The following is an 18,960-nucleotide window of genomic DNA, read 5'->3' as shown; positions in this document are numbered from 1 at the left end:
ACATAGTTATAAACAATGTTATTATTCGTTAATGAAAATGTCCCGACAAATTAATTAAGAGTATTTATATTTTAAAAAAAGTGCACATTGTTATGTTTAATGGCGGGGAAAAAATAGATTTTGTCTATTTTCTAAATAATAAGAAATGCGTAAAGTATAGGTATGTATAATCAAAGGCTTGGTTTATTCGAGTCGAGCATACCTTGGCCTTGAAGCCAAGCGGAAGTTTGATAAAAGAAAGGACGGGATTCTATTTTTAAAGCCACGCACTTAGGTGGCGACTGCAAGGCTCAAGAATGTGACAGGTGTTAACGGCAAGATGTCTATTGGCGAGCGAGAGGGATGGAGAAAAAGCAGACAAATAACCAAAGCGCGCTTCACGCGATCACGCTGTAAATTCCTCAAAAAGACCTCGTTATAGCAGTGTTCTCGCTATTACTGTGTTCGCTATAACGGGATTCTCCTGTACTTTAATTATTGGCATGAATTTAGAAACCTGGAAAGCAGAAAATATAAGACAAAACTTACAAACCCTGTTATTAAGAATGAAATGACACCATAACATATGTACTATCAAAAACTATTTAAAAAAATTTAATTGAACTGGTTTGTTACCGAGACCTGTAAAAAGAAAAACAAATTAATCCATAGGTAGAGACAAGATCAAATTGTTTTATTTTCAGGCCAATTTAATTTTAAAAACAGGAGATTTCATTGGTATTAGTTTTATTTTGTTATGAAATGTTTATTAAAAAAATATAATATTACTGAACATATAAGACATTTCAATGTTCCATGATACTACCTAATTTCTCCAAGAGTGTCACTGTTACCGATACATGCACTTTTACAACATAATGATTTGTAATAAGCATGTCTCACTATTCAAAACAAATAAAACAAACCTGTTATATTTTTTTAAATGTACTAACATTGTAATCTAAAAATGAATAATTAATAACAGTTCCAAAATTAAAAAGAAATAAAACTATTCCCATTTTTTTTTCACCTAAAATGTGGTACATACTTCATGCTAAATAAATTAGTACTTTCATTTAATTTAATTCTTAAAAGATTATATATTTGCCATTAGAGTTAAATTTTTATTGAAAATGCTGATTAATTTCGTGACTGTGTGCATTTCAGTGCTTTGTGGTGTAAAAACTTGAATTTTTGTGTTATATGTTGCATTGACGTGCTTTTCCGGGCTGCCCACCAAACTTTGATTTTGAAATTCATGCACGTTTCCAGTTTTTCCAAGGAACATAATTAAGTTTTTCAAGTAATTTGTTTGATGGTGAAACTACCCAAATTTAAGATGCTGATATAAAGTTACGTACTAACGACATAGACCCTAAACTTATATTTCAACAAAAGACAGCATAAACAATTTTAATTATTGTTTCCGAGCAGCCGGAAATTAAAAAAATAAAATACGTACTTCAATAAAATAGTTTCCAAACTATGTACCCAACCAAAAATTATTAATATATATAAACATGTGGCGGGTTGAATTTCTTAAGTGCCTTTATTGCCTTATTACTGAAACATAAGCTACTTATTAAAATATCAGAAAATATTTAAAAGATATTCTTGGGCACTTCTATATTTTAAGATAAAGTTTTATTTTAAAATTATTAAGCTACAATATCCTACAGTTCGTTGCTCGCCGTAACACTATTTATTAATTGCTGAGAATAAAGATAATAATGATAGGCAAGAACTCAAGAAAACTACGCAAAAATTTGTTACACTCCTGCTCTAGTCAATACAGATCTTGAGTTTGCGAATAAAGTAAACATAAACTGTGTACATTTCCATTAGCTCATATCAATACTTGCATATTATTTATGCATTATAAGCTTTCATAAAACTGCCATTTCATTAAGTGAAAATGTGTGAATGTAACCCTCTTGTTTATGATCTCGAAAAACATTTTCAGCCAGCCGAAGTTTGTGAGTGAGCATGTTTTACAACATGCTTTGCTAACTTGTTAATATGTTTTATTTCATGTAATATATATTTTCAATGAACCCGAATAGTGTTTACTGCACCTTTGTATATTGGATACACAATTGATTTGAATAGCATTTTGGCGAAATTATATTTTTCACAAACTACAACTATTTTCCAATGTAATAGCTTGTTTGTACGAACTAAAACAGGAAAAAAGATTCAGGGCATTTATGGCATCATTTATACCGTAAAACTGGCTGGAAGCTGTGTATGCAATTCAATCTATAGAAAAAACAAAATTATTAGGTAAAATTAACGTCTCGTATGTAATGTCTCAATAAGTTGGATGAACTTTGTATATATTCAAAATTCAATATATTCATTGTACGTCTACACCTAAAACTAGGGGTGTGCAAATATTCGAAATTGCAAATATTTGTGCAAATCAAATATTTGATTCAATTCACATTCGAAACCAAATTAGGTATTTGAAAATTTCAAATATTCGAAAGTTTTCGAATGTATGAAAATATTACTTTTGTTTGACAAAACGTGTGATACAATATTATGTCGAACCTCGAGAAATCATTTTCCCGAGAGACTTAATGGAAGAAAAAAAAACTGTAAGCAGACCTTTACTTGCATCAAATTTTAGGTTAGGTAAATGGGCATGCTGAGAACAGTTAAAGACAATGTAGCGTGAAAATTATCATAAATGCTTACGATTTAAATACAAACTTTACGTGATGTTTAGCATAATTAATTTATTATATCCAGTTGTCAACACAATTTTTGGGTGAGCCATGTGCCATATAAAAGTGTAAAACTATTTTAAACAATGCCAGCGCATCAGCTTTCAATAATAACCTTTAAAAACTAATGCACACATACTCTTTGATCACCATTCTATTCATTTTACTAATACAAATCTAGAGAATTTTTTTTAACCATAGAAAAGTAAACACAGCTGCCATCATGGCTACAGCAAAAAAGAAAACTTGTCCGTTTGTGGTTATGTCCAGCAGAGCGGTCCATGGCCAGAGAATTGTGTTGCTAGAATTGCTCCAGCGTAATCGCTTTTTAAACTACCGAAAATGTTACGTAAATAATTAGATAAAATTAAAAAGACACTATAAACAAAATTCATTAAAAATTATTTTGCCTTGACACGTTTGATTCCAAAAGACTCTGAGAACGGAGTAATGACCATGCTTAGGAGCAGTTTTAATAAACAACTCTTTGATATATCGATTGGTGATCGCATGACTATTTATTGCGGAAAATAAAAATGATATTCGAATATCTGTTTACTTTCATAAACTTTTTTTGCCGTTTTTAATTTTCAGAAGACGAAGTGAAGTTCAGAACGTTGTTTTTCTGCTTCTGGGAACATTGTCACTTCCAAGAGGCAATGCCTGGATCCAGAACATGTCAAGGAATTGGTCTTTTTGCACTATAATTTACGTAATGTTGATGGCAAGGTGTAGGCTTGGCTTTTGATGAAGACATTTCTATACCACTGATTGTGTTTTATTACTAAAACATTAGAAGAGACATAAAAATTTACATGTTACTTGAGCAATAAAAATGTATATAAAGCTAAAGAACATTACTCTTTTAAACAACAATTTATAATATGCCAAATTTTTACTGTAATTATTCAGATTTATACTTAGAACTTAATTTAAAAATATTTGCAAATTATTCGCCATTCGCAAATATTTGATTTGCAGTGAAAAAGTCACATTCGCACAGCCCTACCTAAAACCTTCTGTAAAATAACATCACCGCCATATTGGCAATGTGAATGTTCAAGTACAATAAAGGTATTCAATTATTTGGTGATCAGCCGCCAATTTTCAATACGGCTGTGGTTGTTAAAACTATTACTGGTCTTACGTTAATTTTAAATAAAATTCTAAAATCAAATGTATGAGTTTGATATAACCTGAAAAACTAGCAGACATATTACCTGCGAGAGTGATAATGAAATCCACGGTGACAAGTAATACAGGCATGATTCCAGGTTTTTCCTGGCAACAAAAATTCATGCATATTTCCCTCTCTTCCAAGGCTTAGTGGCCCCCTGTTTTAAGTGTTATTTCTGTTTTATCGCAATTCACTCTATTATCTTGTCCTTAGATTAAAAAATATTGTCTGTATTTAAAATGACTGATAATTACTAAATCTTGATCCCAGGTGGTGAACTGACACCCTGCCCCATACACGCTGTTACGTCTGTCTGATCTGCCTGACCGCGTTGTCCGACCATGCTGTCTGATAAGTATTTTGTAGCAGCATGCCACATTCATTTGGCTGATGCATCTGGTTCACATGACAACACTCAAGGACATCACAGTATATTGCTATATGTATTTATCTTGGCTTTACTCAAAAGCTTTACACAAGATAAAAATTAATGGAATTTCGAAATGTTTCTTGAAAATTTAACAAAGAGTTTAATATGTATATATTTGGGCCATACCTGTATGCCTACACTCTTTTATAATTTTTATTTACATTTTCAGGAACCCTTATAGGCCCCGCAAGCTTGGGTTTCCAAATATTTTGTCATAAAAACATCTACATACAATTTTTTTTATCTTGGCATGGCATAGGACCTATATTTGTGCATTTATTTAAGTCGACATTCGTCTATCACTGCAATTACAGAGCACTGTCTGTCAGTAAATACCAAAATGCAACAAGGTATAAGAACTTTGGAAGATATGATCCAAGCAATGTCAAAACAATAATTTGGCCATGTCCAGGAAAACAATAGCACATCACCTTTTTCACAGATGTAGCCTCACAGGAATACCTAACCATGAAAATGCACAGCTTCATGGTGGCCACTCAGTCACCAAAAATATTCCCTGATTTTTCCCTGATTTTAAATTCAAAATTTCCCTGATATTTACAATTACAAAAAATAAAAACATACTTTTGATGAAATAATATAATATTATAGAAAGAGATTACTCACATTATAGCACCCTGCTGTATTTTCTTCATTATATACATACGGAAGTTCGTTAAATAACATAATACATTTTAAATATGTCACTTTACATTATAGCATTCCTTTCAATGACCTGCAGTCTGTGTTTTGTTTTATGTCTCTTCACAAATAACAAATAAAAATTAATTAAATACACACTAGCATATCTTGTTACAAATTGCAGCAATTTCAAATGCACACTACAGTTTTCATTTATGATAATGATAAATGATAATGATGATAATGATAATGATAAAGCAAACAAGCAAATTGTCAATAAACCAAAATGTTTTCTCCACAATACATGTATCACAGGAGCATCCTGTTGGAGAAATAAATTTACTTGGTTGAAAACAGGAAGTGAACTGCTAAGAAAATAACAGTAAAGTTTTGTAAGTGGATCCTGCATTAGAGATTTTACATTTTCATAGTGTGAAGTTGAAGGCTCTTTCTTTTCAGGATCACTACAAAATAATAGCTTTAGTGCCTCCCATTGTTCCAGCACTCTGTCAACTGAATCTAGGAGAGAGAGCCAACGTGTGCTAACATATTTCAAGATTTTGAGTGACTTTGCCCCACATACCTCTTGATACACTTTCAGATGATTCTGGCATTTTGAACTTTTTTCCAAGTAATAGAAAATATTAACCAAAAATGTCTTAATGCTAATTGTTAGCTGCACACTGGCTTTTTTTAGCAGCTAGATAAATGAGGTGACATGAGCAGCCTTGCACAACAATAGCGGGATGTTTTTCTTTAACAAATGCTACCACACCTTTGTTTGTGCCAATCATAGTATTGGCATTGTCACATGCAAACGCTACACAATTTTTCCAAGAAATTCAAAACGTTCAAATTCCTTATTCAGCACAGAGAAAATACCATATCATGTGTTGTCTGTACTCTCAACAAGGAATAGCAGTACCGTGCAAATTTTACCTTATGTTTGATTTAAAAATGAAACAACTAATGGATAAATCTGCACTGCATTACAATCAGTACTCCCATATGTAGCTAAAACAAATGGTCAACTTACTAAAGATTCAACAATTTCACTTTTAGTTTCACCAGCCATATACTCCACTAAGGCAGATGTTTTTGTTCTCACACAGCTGTATTTTTGTGCAATTTTTGAGTCCGGAAACATAGCTCTATACAAATTACCCGAATGATCGGCTACTGCTATCGGTAAATTATGTTCTACCAGAAAACTTGTAAACAATAACTCTGCGTTTGTTACTTTCGTTTCTTCAGATGTAGCGAAAAACAACGATATAGATTTATTGCTCGTCACGGCTTTAAAATGCTCTGCATGTTTCTTTGATTCAATATGCCGTCTACAGTCATCCCTTCCACCATGTGCAATCGAAAAGTCACACGTGCATACATTACAAAACGTGTGGCGTTCCGAAACATTTTAAAATGACAAGCATGGCCATTCTTTTGAATAGTTTGGTCAAAAGTTCTGAAGAATAACGTTCTCTTTTTTTGCCCCAGATAAACATTGTTCTGTCACATGCTTCATTTCTACAACCGGTACTGAAGAACACAACACTATCAAACAACATAAAAAGGTTTCACGTCTGTAGACACGACAAAAACACTTTGATGAAAAAAAATGGCTTTCAAGAAAGTATATAAACAACACAGGTTAGCCAAAGTACCGTACAAAAATTATCGTGATGTAAGTAGCTAACAAACGATATGTTCGAGAATATGTACTAGTTGTATCGTACAACGGACGTAATACCATACCATTTCTATTACAAAACACAAGAATTAATCTATTTATTTCGACAGTACATGCGCACATTTATTAGTTCAGTTATCTGCGCAACCACGTGATGTATTCGAACTGCGTTCAAGAAACACGCACATCAGAAACGGAATTTTTTTTCCGTTACCATGCAGCACAAATCCTCGTTTCCGTAATAAACCAGCGATGTTCCGTAATTCCGTGTTAAATCCGTAATAATTACGGAAAATCCGTAATGGTTGGCAGCTCTGCGGAAAAATACATGACACAAAAAATTCCCTGACATTTCCCTGATAATTCCCGATCAACGTGATTTCCCTGATAAATCCCGGTTTTCCCGGTGAGTGGCCACCCTGAACTTCATAAATGGGCATACCTGCACAACAACTCCATCGCCCAGCGTGGCCTGCGAGTCAACCTGGCTGATCTTGGCGTGGCAGTCCCTGAAGTTCAGCTGCTGTATTTTCTGATGTATCTGCTTCTGTCCGACCACAGGTTTGGCCTCTCTGTTCGGGAGGTCCAAGCCTCCATGGATGAACGAAGAGTTGTTGTTGTAGAATCTATACATACAATATCAAAGTGACAACCTTGCTTTGATCAACAACTAACTATTACTATTTTGTCCGGGAGTCTATGTATACCTAATGAGCCAATTCCAAAACACTTTAAAGTAAGTAAAGCTGTATATAATACTAAACAGATTTCTTGTTTTTTTATTTTATATTTTCTATTTTAGAAAGCTAAAATTTTTCAGAGAGAATTTCCAGTGTTATATTTAATGTGAGACAATGACAGAACTGAGGCTCCAAAAAACAAATGTGACTTAGCTAGGGCTGCTGGAAAATTAGTTTTCTGACTTACAGCACCGTTACTGTATGTCTCAGAACTTTTTGAGATTTTCGTGAACAGTCCTTCAGTTTTGTTACTTTTTTGTGATTTTCAGAACGTTCGAGAACTGTAGACTAGACACACCCTGTTTGTGCTAAAAAGGAACTTGTACCAGCATATAAGTTCAAGAATAAGCTAAGATACTAAAATATTGGACACATGACTGACTCGGCAGCTAATCATTCTCCAGAATCTTCAGGTAGTTGTGGTATGCTCCAGTGCATGTTTAGAACAGAAATATCCTAGACATTTTCTGCTCTTCTCCCTCACTTAAAAATTGATACTACAATGTTTTTGTAGCCAAGACATCAGTGAATTCATTCCGATAGCTAGTTTATGTACTGCATGAGATAAATTATCCACTCTAAAATACAACATGACCTTCAGCACTAACATGAAGAGAAAAGAAAATCAGTCTGTACTCAATTGAAGGGCATACTTAGCTAATTTTCACATCATACCTGTGTTCATATTGGAATAATAATTATGTTGTCAAGTAAAGTAGCAAAGCAAGAAAGAATGTATATTATGCTATAAGCAGTATATTCATCTCCATAAAATCATAATGTAATCGCAAATGCATCCATTAACTAAACATTAAAACTACAGTCTCCACACTGAGCATTGTCAAAGCAAAATGATTCATTATTTATAGCTAGTATAAATACCAATAATTTTAACACAGAACACCACCTGAGTTGTATACAGCACAAGAAAAAAATATTTTTATAATGGCTGGTATTCAAAGATAACTTTAATACATATGGTACATTTACAAAGAGGTTCCATTATCTGTAACCACACTAATCTCAATTGTGCTATTACAACTCCAATGCACCTAAAGTTGTGATTTTTACATTTGTATAACAGAAAATGTATCACGAAATGCTGTTGAGTGATGAATTATATGCTTTTGTCTCCATAAATAATCAATCAGTAAGGAAAAAACCACTATCATATTGGCAGCCAACCTGCAGTCAGTAGCGGATCAAAGGTGGGCGGATGTTGGGGGTTCATGGCCCCCACCTCAAACATCCATTTTGAAAGGGATAAGTTAGAAAGATTAATACTTCAGAATAAGCCGTAACCAACAGAACAATGACTTATACTTAGAACACAAGCCATAGGCTATGCAGATATTTTTTTTCTCTTTCAACTTATGTAATTGTGGGCTTTAAAATTCTATAGGAAAACGTGGTATCTCTTCATGAAGTGCCATTTTCGAGTGCACTCCAGCGGGTGGATAGTGCCAAACTTGACAGCCCACAAACTAGCTTAAGTACTAGGTGAAAGTGAAAGCAATCATTGCAAACATTCCTATACAAATTGACAATGCATTTGATAGGTTTGCACCGAGTGTAAATTGCAGGACTTAATCTAATTCATACAGCTAATTTAAAATAAATTTTTAATGCAAAATAATTTTCAGAGCTGTGAACAAAGAGTCTGCCTCAAGTTTTAAAATAAACAGTATGATTTACTATAAGTTGGACATGTCACTATAGGTACAATTTAATGCTGCAGGAACGATATAGTCAGGAAATGTGGTTATGTAGTTTTTAAGCTATGTTTTTTTAGTTGGCTGTGATCTGTTAAATTAAAATATAAAAAACTATGCCTATACTTTAGTAACATTTGTAAAGAAGATATTGATATTACACTTAAAATTTTAACAATAAAGTTAAATTAGAGCTGTTTTGTATTAATACCTAGGTGTATTACAACTCTTTCTTATTTGCAAAGAAGAAAGTATGAATTAACTGAGCATGAATTTTTTTATTGGTGTTTGAACTGTTTGTAATGTCATTAACATCAAACCATCACTCCATACTGCTTTACAAACACAAAATGCGGTGCTAATAAGTAAATACAAAACTGATTACAATATGAAAAATTTCATGAAAGTTTCAAAGTATTGTTTGATAAACATTTATAAAATATACTTTTTCTGAATATGCAAACAATTTATGATTCATGTAAAAAATTATGGCATTGTTTTCTTAAGCCTTCACTGGATTCCCCCTTGACCGATGGGATCTAAAATATAAACAAAATTATAAAACATCTCAAATATAAATTAACTTATTACTTTACTATCTTGCATTTAACCAGATTGAAATATAATACTGAAGGGTCATTCCATCTCCGAATTAAAAAAAAACTTGGCGAATTAGAGCAGTAGGTGTGCAGAAAAGTGCATTAGCAAAGTTACAGCCCCCTGTGAATAATACTTTTTATACAGCAGGGTTGCCAACTTGTGTAAAAAGTGGAATTTTGCTGCACAAGGTCCAATAAAAATATTTGTAACTTCCTTTGTAGTTGAGTGAGAACCTTGATGTAGGGCTCAATAGAAAGCTAGAAAAGTGTACTTTGAGATAAAAATAAGTTTTACGAATTTTAAAATAAATTTGTTTCAAGGTCATGTTCATGTAACCTGTGACCTTGAAAATGTTGAAAAGTGTATTTTTGAAAAATGTGAAAAAATTATATGTTATGAAGTGCATTATTGGCTATAAGATACATAAGTTTCATTTTGGGATGGATCTGGGAACATAAGCTACATCTCAAATACTGACTAGGGATGCAGTGGAATTGAGCTACTTTTGCACCCAATGTTCTTAGAGCAAGTTCAGAAAAGTGTATATAATCATGTCAGTCTCACAAAGCAAGGTCAGTCTTAGTGCAACTTTGTCATTGACAACAGTGCTATACATTTGGTGTGAATTTCTTAAGTTTAGCTGTATTGATAAATACTTTGCAACAATGGAAAAGAATTACATAAATACAGAGCTGTAATCCGTTTAATATTCAGGGTCACAAAAGCAGCAGAAAACAGTTGATAAATGTTCTTCAGTGGATGATACAGAAACAACCACACCTGCAGACTGGACAGAAGGTATCTGATTCATGTCGGAAACAAATCTCATCAATAGCAAGTGCAAGTACTACACGGGAGGAAGAGTACAGTGAAGAGGAAAGCTCAACTGACAGTGATGAAGAGGAATCAAGCATGGATGCAGTGTTCCACACATTTAATAACAGTCTACCAAGTATAGGGGAATCACCCATAAAGAAAAGAAAAGTGAGAACAGCAAAATATGCAAGGAAAAAAGTAATGAAAATATAATCTGCAATTCAAGAAAGAATATTTCAAATCCCTGACCAGAAGTAGGTGTGTCACAGGAAAAAAGTTGTGATGAAAATATATTAGAACAATTGAAGGAAAAGTTTGAAGGGTGTACAGAAAGAGTATGAAGGTGCAAATTTTGACTATTTTACCTAAAGATTGGAGTATTAGCAGAATACAGAAGGATTTCCCAACTGCAACAAACTACATGATACGAACATCAAAGAAGTTAGTGAAGGAAAGTGGAATAATGACATCACCTAACCCAAAACCAGGGCTAAATCTAGACTGCAGTGTCATCAATATTGTTCAGATGTTTTATTCAAATGACAATGTAAGCAGAATGATGCCTGGTAAAAAGGACTTTGTAACTATTTGAATTGGCAATACCAAAGAACACAAACAAAAGAGGCTCCTACTAAACAATCTTGTTTAAACAGGAGCATCCAAGTGTCAAAATTGGTTTCTCCAAATTTGCATCTCTATGGCCTAAATATGTGGTTTTGGCAGGATCTAGTGGGACACACTGTATGTGTCTGTGTAGCACACCAAAATATGAAGTTGTTAATAGATGGCTGTAATTTGGCCAAACTTATGGAAAGAGAAAATCTGTTAACATATCACCACAATGTGGCTCAAATGATGTGTAATCCTCCCCAAATTAAATGTTTTTTCCATGAGTGAGCAGAATGTCCAGGCCCTGATAACATACGAAAATCACTGGAGACTACATTGGAGCAGAATTCAATTGAAACTGTAACATTCAAGCAGTGGGTTGCATCAAAAGTTTACACACTTGAAGTTCTTGTGAAGAATTGTTCATTTCTAAATTATTAATATTACAAACTCACTCTTTCATCGCATACCAGCAAGGGAACTAACTAAAGGATCTGAAAAGAAAGAAAAAATTAGATGTTGGTGAGGTAGTTGTGACTTTGCTGAAAATTATTCTTTCATTATGCAAGATGAAGTTCAGGGATTACATTGGAACAATGCACAGGCTACATTTCATCCATTTGCAATATACTACCATGATGAGTCAACCGAGGAAATAATCTCTACCAACCTAACAATAATTTCTGATTGTCTCCAACATATCATTGCAGTAGGTACATACTTTTCTTACACATCTTATTCCATTTTTGAAAGAAAAAGTCACTTTATGTAAAATATATTACTTCTCTGATGGTTATGCTGCTCAATACAAGAATAAAAGTAACTACTCAAATTTGATGTAGCCCTATCATGTAAATGATTTTGGAGTTGGAGCTGAGTGGCACCTTTTTGCCACCTCTCATGGCAAGAATACATGTGATGGTCTAAGGGGAACACTGAAGTGACGCAGCCAGGGCAAGTCTGCAACGTCCTTACACAGACCAAATTATGACCCCACGACAACTGTTTGAATGGGCTGTAAGTAGTTTGCATAACATGAATTTTGCTTATGTCACTCAGGAAGAGGTAATGAATAAAAGAAAGGTGTTGTCTGAAAGATGTGCAAATGCTAAACCAATACCTGGAACTCAGAAGCATCATGCCTTCCTGCCTGTTTCATCTGAGGAAATAATTGTGAAGAGATTTTCTAGTGAAACTGAAGGTGAAACTCACTACATGAATAAAATTAAATGTACATTGTCTGTGAATGAAGTTAAAGGTTTTGTGACATGCATGTATGGAAGTGGGTGGTGGTTGGGATGTGTTCTGAAAGTAGAAGAAAGTTTTCATGAAGTTCTTACTAGTTTCCTGCATCCACAAGGTCCCTTCCCATCTTATGTATATCCCCAGCATCCAGATGTTATGAAGATTTCAATTGAAGATGTGCTCACAACTGTAGATCCAAGAACAGCAACTGGAAGGACATACGTTTTAACAGCCTTTGACACAAAGACCTCGGAAAGCCAACTAAAGGAACGGAAGCAACAGTAACCTGCAGTATTAGTAATGAGTAAATGAATCATATATAGGAATTAATTCAGTGTTAAATCCACCAATGACTTAAAGCTACGCCATTTTTTTAATTGTGTTAATGCCTTACTGTTACTAGAGTAGTTTTAGTGAACATGGCCTAATTCACAATGTTCTAGTGTGATCCCAGATCCATCCCAAAATGAAACTTATGTCACATAGCCAATAATGCACTTCATAACATATAATTTTTTCACATTTTTCAAAAAAACACTTTTCAACATTTTCAAGGTCACAGGTTACATGAACATGACCTTAAAACAAATTTATTTTAAAATTCGTAAAACTTATTTTTATCTCAAAGTACACTTTTCTAGCTTTCTATTGAGTCCTACATCAAGGTTCTCACTCAACTACAAAGGAAGTTACAAATATTTTTATTGGACCTTGCACAGCAAAAATTCCACTTTTTCCACAAGTTGGCAACCCTGCTGTATAAAAAGTATTAGTATTCATAGGGGGCTGTAACTTAAAGAATTCACTTTCCTGCACCTGTACTGTTAAAGCCCTAAGTTTCATTGAATTCGGTGATGGTGATGTCAACAGGTGTGTGAAATGGCATGGAATGACCCTGAACACTTCTAATAGGCCAAATAATTTAAGGTATTGTGGGATTTCGAGCTAAAAGCCACTCCCTTAACTTTGCCTCATGCAGATTTGGTTTTCCTAATTACATAAAAGTAAACTGCACTTAAGCACTAATGCCAGAATACGTATAAAAAATTATTTAAAATATTTATAACTTCAATGAATATTATATATTCTTACATAAAGATTAGATTCATAAAGAAGCATAATACATATTCATATGAAACCCACTAACATACCACAAACATAACTTGCCAATTAGTTAGACCTTACTCCTCTATTATGATTGAATTACCACTCTTTGTATAAGCATTACTTCAAAACCCTGCATTGCTAACAATCACACTTAAGTACAATTCCCAATTAAATGTTTCCTAAAATAAGTACGAATGAAATACATTTGAATGCAAAAAAACCATTGCACAAAAGCACAATAGACATTTAAACAATATTTCTTAAGGCTCCGTCTCCCTCTCTACCAAATTCCACCCAGCATTTTCATGCCATTATTTATTTTTTAAGACAAATTTCAACACATGAATTTAAAAAAAAACTGCTATTTTTTTTACAAAACCAAGAAATATTAATTTAACACTTTTGTTTAACCAACAGCATAATAGACACTCGCAACAAGTTAACATGGTGGGGATTATGGAAAAATTCAAGAAAATTCTCCCACAGTGTAGCAATCTCATAACCACCCCATCCTTTACTGACAGCACATGGAAACTACAGTATATTTTTAACAATAGTACTATTATCATATATGTCCCATAATTGACATGCAAGCCATTATGAAACTCCATCTGTAAGGAAGTGTAATACAGACGAAGTATCTCTCTTAATCCACTTACGATTCAGATTTATTTTACATAACTTTGCAGAAAAATCACAATGTAAGATATATCCATACATTTTCCTTGCATTGGAGGAATAATTTAAAATTTCTGTGTTTCATGTGGGTAAATGGAAGAACTACCTTTCTGCCCAGCTAGACAAAGCTGCAAAAACTGTTAGCTTGCCCCCATCCTCAATGCCACCCCGCTCTAATCAGTGTGGATGGTAATCCCTTCTTACCTGCCTGCCTGCCTCACTCATAGATAACCCTGTTACTTGTAATGCCACCAAACATCAAATTATTACTGAATACAAATATAGAATTAAAATACCAAAAGTGTAGAAAATGCATTAAAAATTATTTACTGCAATTTTAAGTCATATTTTAACTAAAATAATATATTCTATATTTGTGTTAGTACTGTGGAAGCTCCTGAACATAACAAATGTTGTGATATAATAATGAATATAGACTGCAAAATGCATACAAAAGAAGAAAATTTCTACAAGACCTGACATAATTTGTGTTGTGATATTTGAGTTCTCATATGTCCAAATACATTCAACATACTAAATTAAAACAGCAAGCATCATGTACCAATCAATGTACACAGGATCATGCCATCAAGATCAACAGATAAACTTGTATACATTATATGAAATAATTACCAAGTCACATGTTATGTACATATTAATGTAGGAAACCTCACATTGTCAACAATTTAATTTAGTTAGGTACTTATCACTTTTTCCCAAGAAGACAATACTAAAATATTCAATAAGTAATAATATATACTTAAATGCACAAAAAATAAATTTTATTCACATTTATAACTTTCCCTTGATTTTTTATTACCTGACATACTAACAGCTGTGTCTACACATTTACCATGAGATAATTATAATGAGTATTGACGAAATTAACAGGTGGAGAATACGAGAAAATCCCCAAAACCACATTTCCCAACAGCAAAAAAAAAAAAACAGTTAACCAAAGCACACATTAAATGATCACACTAAATAATTAAACAAGATCATTTGTAACAGCTAGAGTAAACTGGTTATACCTGTGAAGATGTGCTGGTGCCTGATTCAGTAATGTATAGTATTGCCGTACAAATTCTCTTCCCACACATTGAGGGCTGGGGGGAGTTTCCATGACCATCTCCTACTGGTCACAAGGTGGTTCTCAGAATCACTAAATAATTGAGTTCCAAGGGGTTTTTGTCCAATACGAAGCACGAAATCTGAAATTAGTAGAGCTACTTCAAACTGAAAGACAAAATTCAGACTTACATTGCACAAAATTCAGATTTATATTGCACATTTCCAAGCTAAATCGCCAAACAATATCATAAGCCAGACAGAGTAAATTTGCAAGCACAAAAGTAAATAGCATTTATAAAGAGAAAAAATAAGTGAGGTTATAATTACGTTTATCCAAAATGGTTTTTAACGAAGCTGTATAAAAGGTGTATTCAATTACAAAGAAAAGAGTTGAATCTTGAAATGCTGACACCTTAATTATTTAAAACAAATTTTTCAGAATGATAATTCTTTCACGAATAATGAACACATGATATTTGTGACATGGCGGTTGGCGGGCAATTTATTTATACAAATAAATACTCTCTCGTCATTATAACATAAGGTATGAAAAAGTTAAACCATACAAAACTTCACCGGAATATGTTTAAAATTCGCAAACATACATTTCAACTTTACGAACAGCAGAACCCAACCCTAAACCCATATTAGTATAAATAACCAACCATTACTTCAAATATCACTCACCAAATACGCTAAATTTTTGTGAATTGTAAATTGTGCCAAAATTATTTTTTAAAACGTATAAATTATTTTTATTAACAATTATGAAAATGAAATCTCACTTTATGTACATTTATACTTCTGTTGGATACGAACAGCAACTGTCGTGCATTCTGGTGTCACTTTCAAGAAGCACTTGGCTGCGCGAAATCAATGCGCAGTGACTTAAAAATTCATCTTGGAATAAAACAGCGACTGGGTTTGAGATTATGATCCCATGTATGCGAGTGTGAGAACCCTGTACAAAGCATAAAGCACAAAATACAAAGGCAGGGCTGTTCAAAAAATTATACCTAATAAAATTAGGAAATATATACATATCAAACTTAAATATTTAAATTAAATTTAAAAAAAAAATTGATTGTCTGTAAAGTCGGTTTACGGACGATAGTTTAAAGTGACAACGTCATAACAAAACATTGATGAAATGATTGATCCAGAAGAAAATGAAATATCATATTCGGCCTGAGACTGAGCTGTAATAGGTTTTTGCAACCAAACCATTTAGGCATTAAAAATATTATATTCTTTGAGGAAGAATTTTTTTTTTAATTTTTCTATCCTTTGTATGATCAAATCTACCTCTGCATACTTTAACGAATAAAATTGAATCATTTTTATTGAATTATCACTATTTTGTATGGATACAAAGAAGGAGTGAAATGAAATCTACAATTTAATTGATAAATTTACGTTTATTTGCATTCATTAGTTCAAATATATTTATTACTTTTGTAGTGTCACGCGCACCGTATTTATTTTTAAAAGTACAAAAATGAAAATATCGCAGCGGCCGCGACTCCATCCGTCAATCTATTAATTGGTAGTTTAAATCAAATACAAGTCAGCGATGCTAACCGTTCGGCCACGAGGCCATATTGGAAACAATTGTTTCAGATGTTATATATACTGACGCCGATCGCCAATGCTCCTCTATGTTGCATAGACCGCTATGACTCATCAACATATCGCGAAGGCGTGTGCACCTAACGCGCTTGTGCGCGCACTGGAGTGTAGAAAGTGCGACAGGGCGAACGCCATGTAACAAGTGCCAATTCGGCGGAAGGATCCGGCCGGGTGTGTCATATCCCTCTGCCGAACTACAACAAATGTTTATGTATTTTTCCACAGGAACAAATTAGACTTTATTTCCATTGTTTAATATTTTATTTCTTTCAAAATTATGTTTCATCGTGCGCCTTATCCCGAACCTGGCCGGTTCAGTTTCCCGCGAAAATCACACGTTTCCACGGGAGGGCTGGTGGGGGAGGCGGTCGCACGCAGTGAGAGCGACAGTATCCTTCTGGAGCTCACAGAGGCCGGCAGCCACCGCGCGACATGGGACCTGTATTTCTTATTTTCACTAAAATGTAGTTTTCAATAGTTTTATAATTCCGTAAACCTTTTCTTTCAGTTCCGTGGTCGGCCTAAACTTACCGAGTGATATGTAACCTAATTATTCAGTGCTCCAAGACGAGCATTCGATGTGATATGTAGGTACTATGTACGAACTACGAGATGGTACGTCGGCGCTTCACGCGATATCCTAGCCAATCGGCTAATTAGTTTCAGCCCGCACGGGGCAGCCAGTAGGCAACACGTAACAATCAACCTTAATAATGCGTCAATTTCTGGGACAGTCCTAAGATTCAGGTAGCGTCGGCGTAGTTACGGGCCTACGCGTTCTTAGCCCAGTGTACTACGTAATTATAGTTGTGAAGTGTAATCTTGTTCAGGATTCTAGTGTGCTATGTTAGGGTTTGTTTTTGTAATCACCGCATTGTGTCGAAAGTGAATGACCTTACCGGGTAGTAAAATCGTGAGCCGCCACTGAGTGAGTGGTCACGCGTGTGACGATTCGATTCGGGACAACCGTTATGACCAGGACGGGCAGCACTATGTATAGGGCTGTGCCAAAATAAATTAATAAGAAATGAGCTGGTATTTTCTTGTTCTTTTCAGGCGTCCCGAGTGGCCAAAACAGCTCGGGGGGCCCTACTGTGTCAAACCACTGCCTCTAGCCACAAGGCCGAACTTACCCTGAGTTTCCAAATAATACTTCAGTCATTTAAATTCACATAGAGGTAGTGGGGATTGCGTCACCTGCAATGGAGAGTAAAGGTACTGCAGATGCATACAAAATAATGTATCAGGTATATTCAATTTTCCATGAAAAATCAATTTAAAAAAAATATTATTCACAATGCTTAAGTCACTTAAATTTACATAGAGGTAGCGGGGTTCGCGTCAATACATATATTTATAAAAAATTTGTGTTGTGGAAGTTTTAAAAAGTTTGTAGTCAGCCATGTTTATTTCTTATAGTCGTAGGTGGGAAATTAATAACTGTACCGATTGTGCTGAAAATCGGCGGACCATCGTTAAATTACATACTATTAATAATTAAAACGACGAAAATATGATTGAAAAGTCAAATCGATGGTTGTTCCAATAGAGTGTAAGAGAGATGCCACGCATGCGTACAAAGTGCATAACAGGACACATCCATAGTGGGACATCCGTAGTGGGACAATGTGCGTTATGGGACATTTTTGCGTGCGTGCAGCCGGCGTTCATAGATTCATTAGACGTTGTCATGTCAAAAAGACTAAAAAAATTCTGATTTATTCCAAATATTAAAATAATGTCTGTCCGATAATTTACTTAAGTCTTAAAACATTCACAATGATTTAGACAAAATTATCTAAATAATACTCGAAATATTTCAGGAGGGTTTATTTGAATAGAGCATTCATATCATTAAAATTAAAGATGATAGACAGATTTCGATGCTATGAAATTGTCATAAAATATTTCTTCTTCTAAACTACACAATGAATTTTAATAAGGTTATTTTCATAATTTACAGAGAAATACTAAAATGTGTTAATTTAATAAAAAAAAAAGAAAATGTTGACGTCCCTCGGCTTCAGGTCCCCGTTTTCCCGTTGAAGTAAAAGTCCTGTTATGCCCGTACTGCCCTTGTCGGAGAGGTGTGGGTCCAGGCCAACG

At 34.0% G+C, this 18,960-nt stretch overlaps 1 protein-coding gene across 5 annotated transcripts in view; it reads right to left on the bottom strand.

The window, feature by feature from the left end:
- Positions 1 to 16,094, bottom strand: part of LOC134528023 (ras GTPase-activating protein-binding protein 2) — a 140,446-nt gene extending 124,352 nt beyond the window's left edge. For 2 of the 5 annotated variants that reach the window (XM_063361195.1, XM_063361199.1), the window contains exons 1-3: positions 15,913 to 16,094; positions 15,186 to 15,365; positions 7,090 to 7,273 (exon numbers count right to left, since the gene is read on the bottom strand). In XM_063361195.1, the coding sequence (XP_063217265.1) occupies positions 7,090 to 7,273; positions 15,186 to 15,283 (282 nt within the window). In that variant the 5' untranslated portion in view covers positions 15,284 to 15,365; positions 15,913 to 16,094. Of the gene's footprint in view, positions 1 to 7,089; positions 7,274 to 15,185; positions 15,366 to 15,552; positions 15,576 to 15,912 lie in introns of those variants that run through there. The other 3 variants (XM_063361196.1, XM_063361197.1, XM_063361198.1) reach the window with 3 other exon arrangements.
- Between the last annotated feature and the right edge of the window lie 2,866 nt (positions 16,095 to 18,960).

This window comes from Bacillus rossius, chromosome 1 (genome assembly GCF_032445375.1).
Source record: "Bacillus rossius redtenbacheri isolate Brsri chromosome 1, Brsri_v3, whole genome shotgun sequence".
Lineage (NCBI taxonomy): Eukaryota > Metazoa > Arthropoda > Insecta > Phasmatodea > Bacillidae > Bacillus > Bacillus rossius.
Note: the sequence above shows the minus strand (reverse complement) of the source record. Positions and strands in the feature narration are given on the sequence as shown.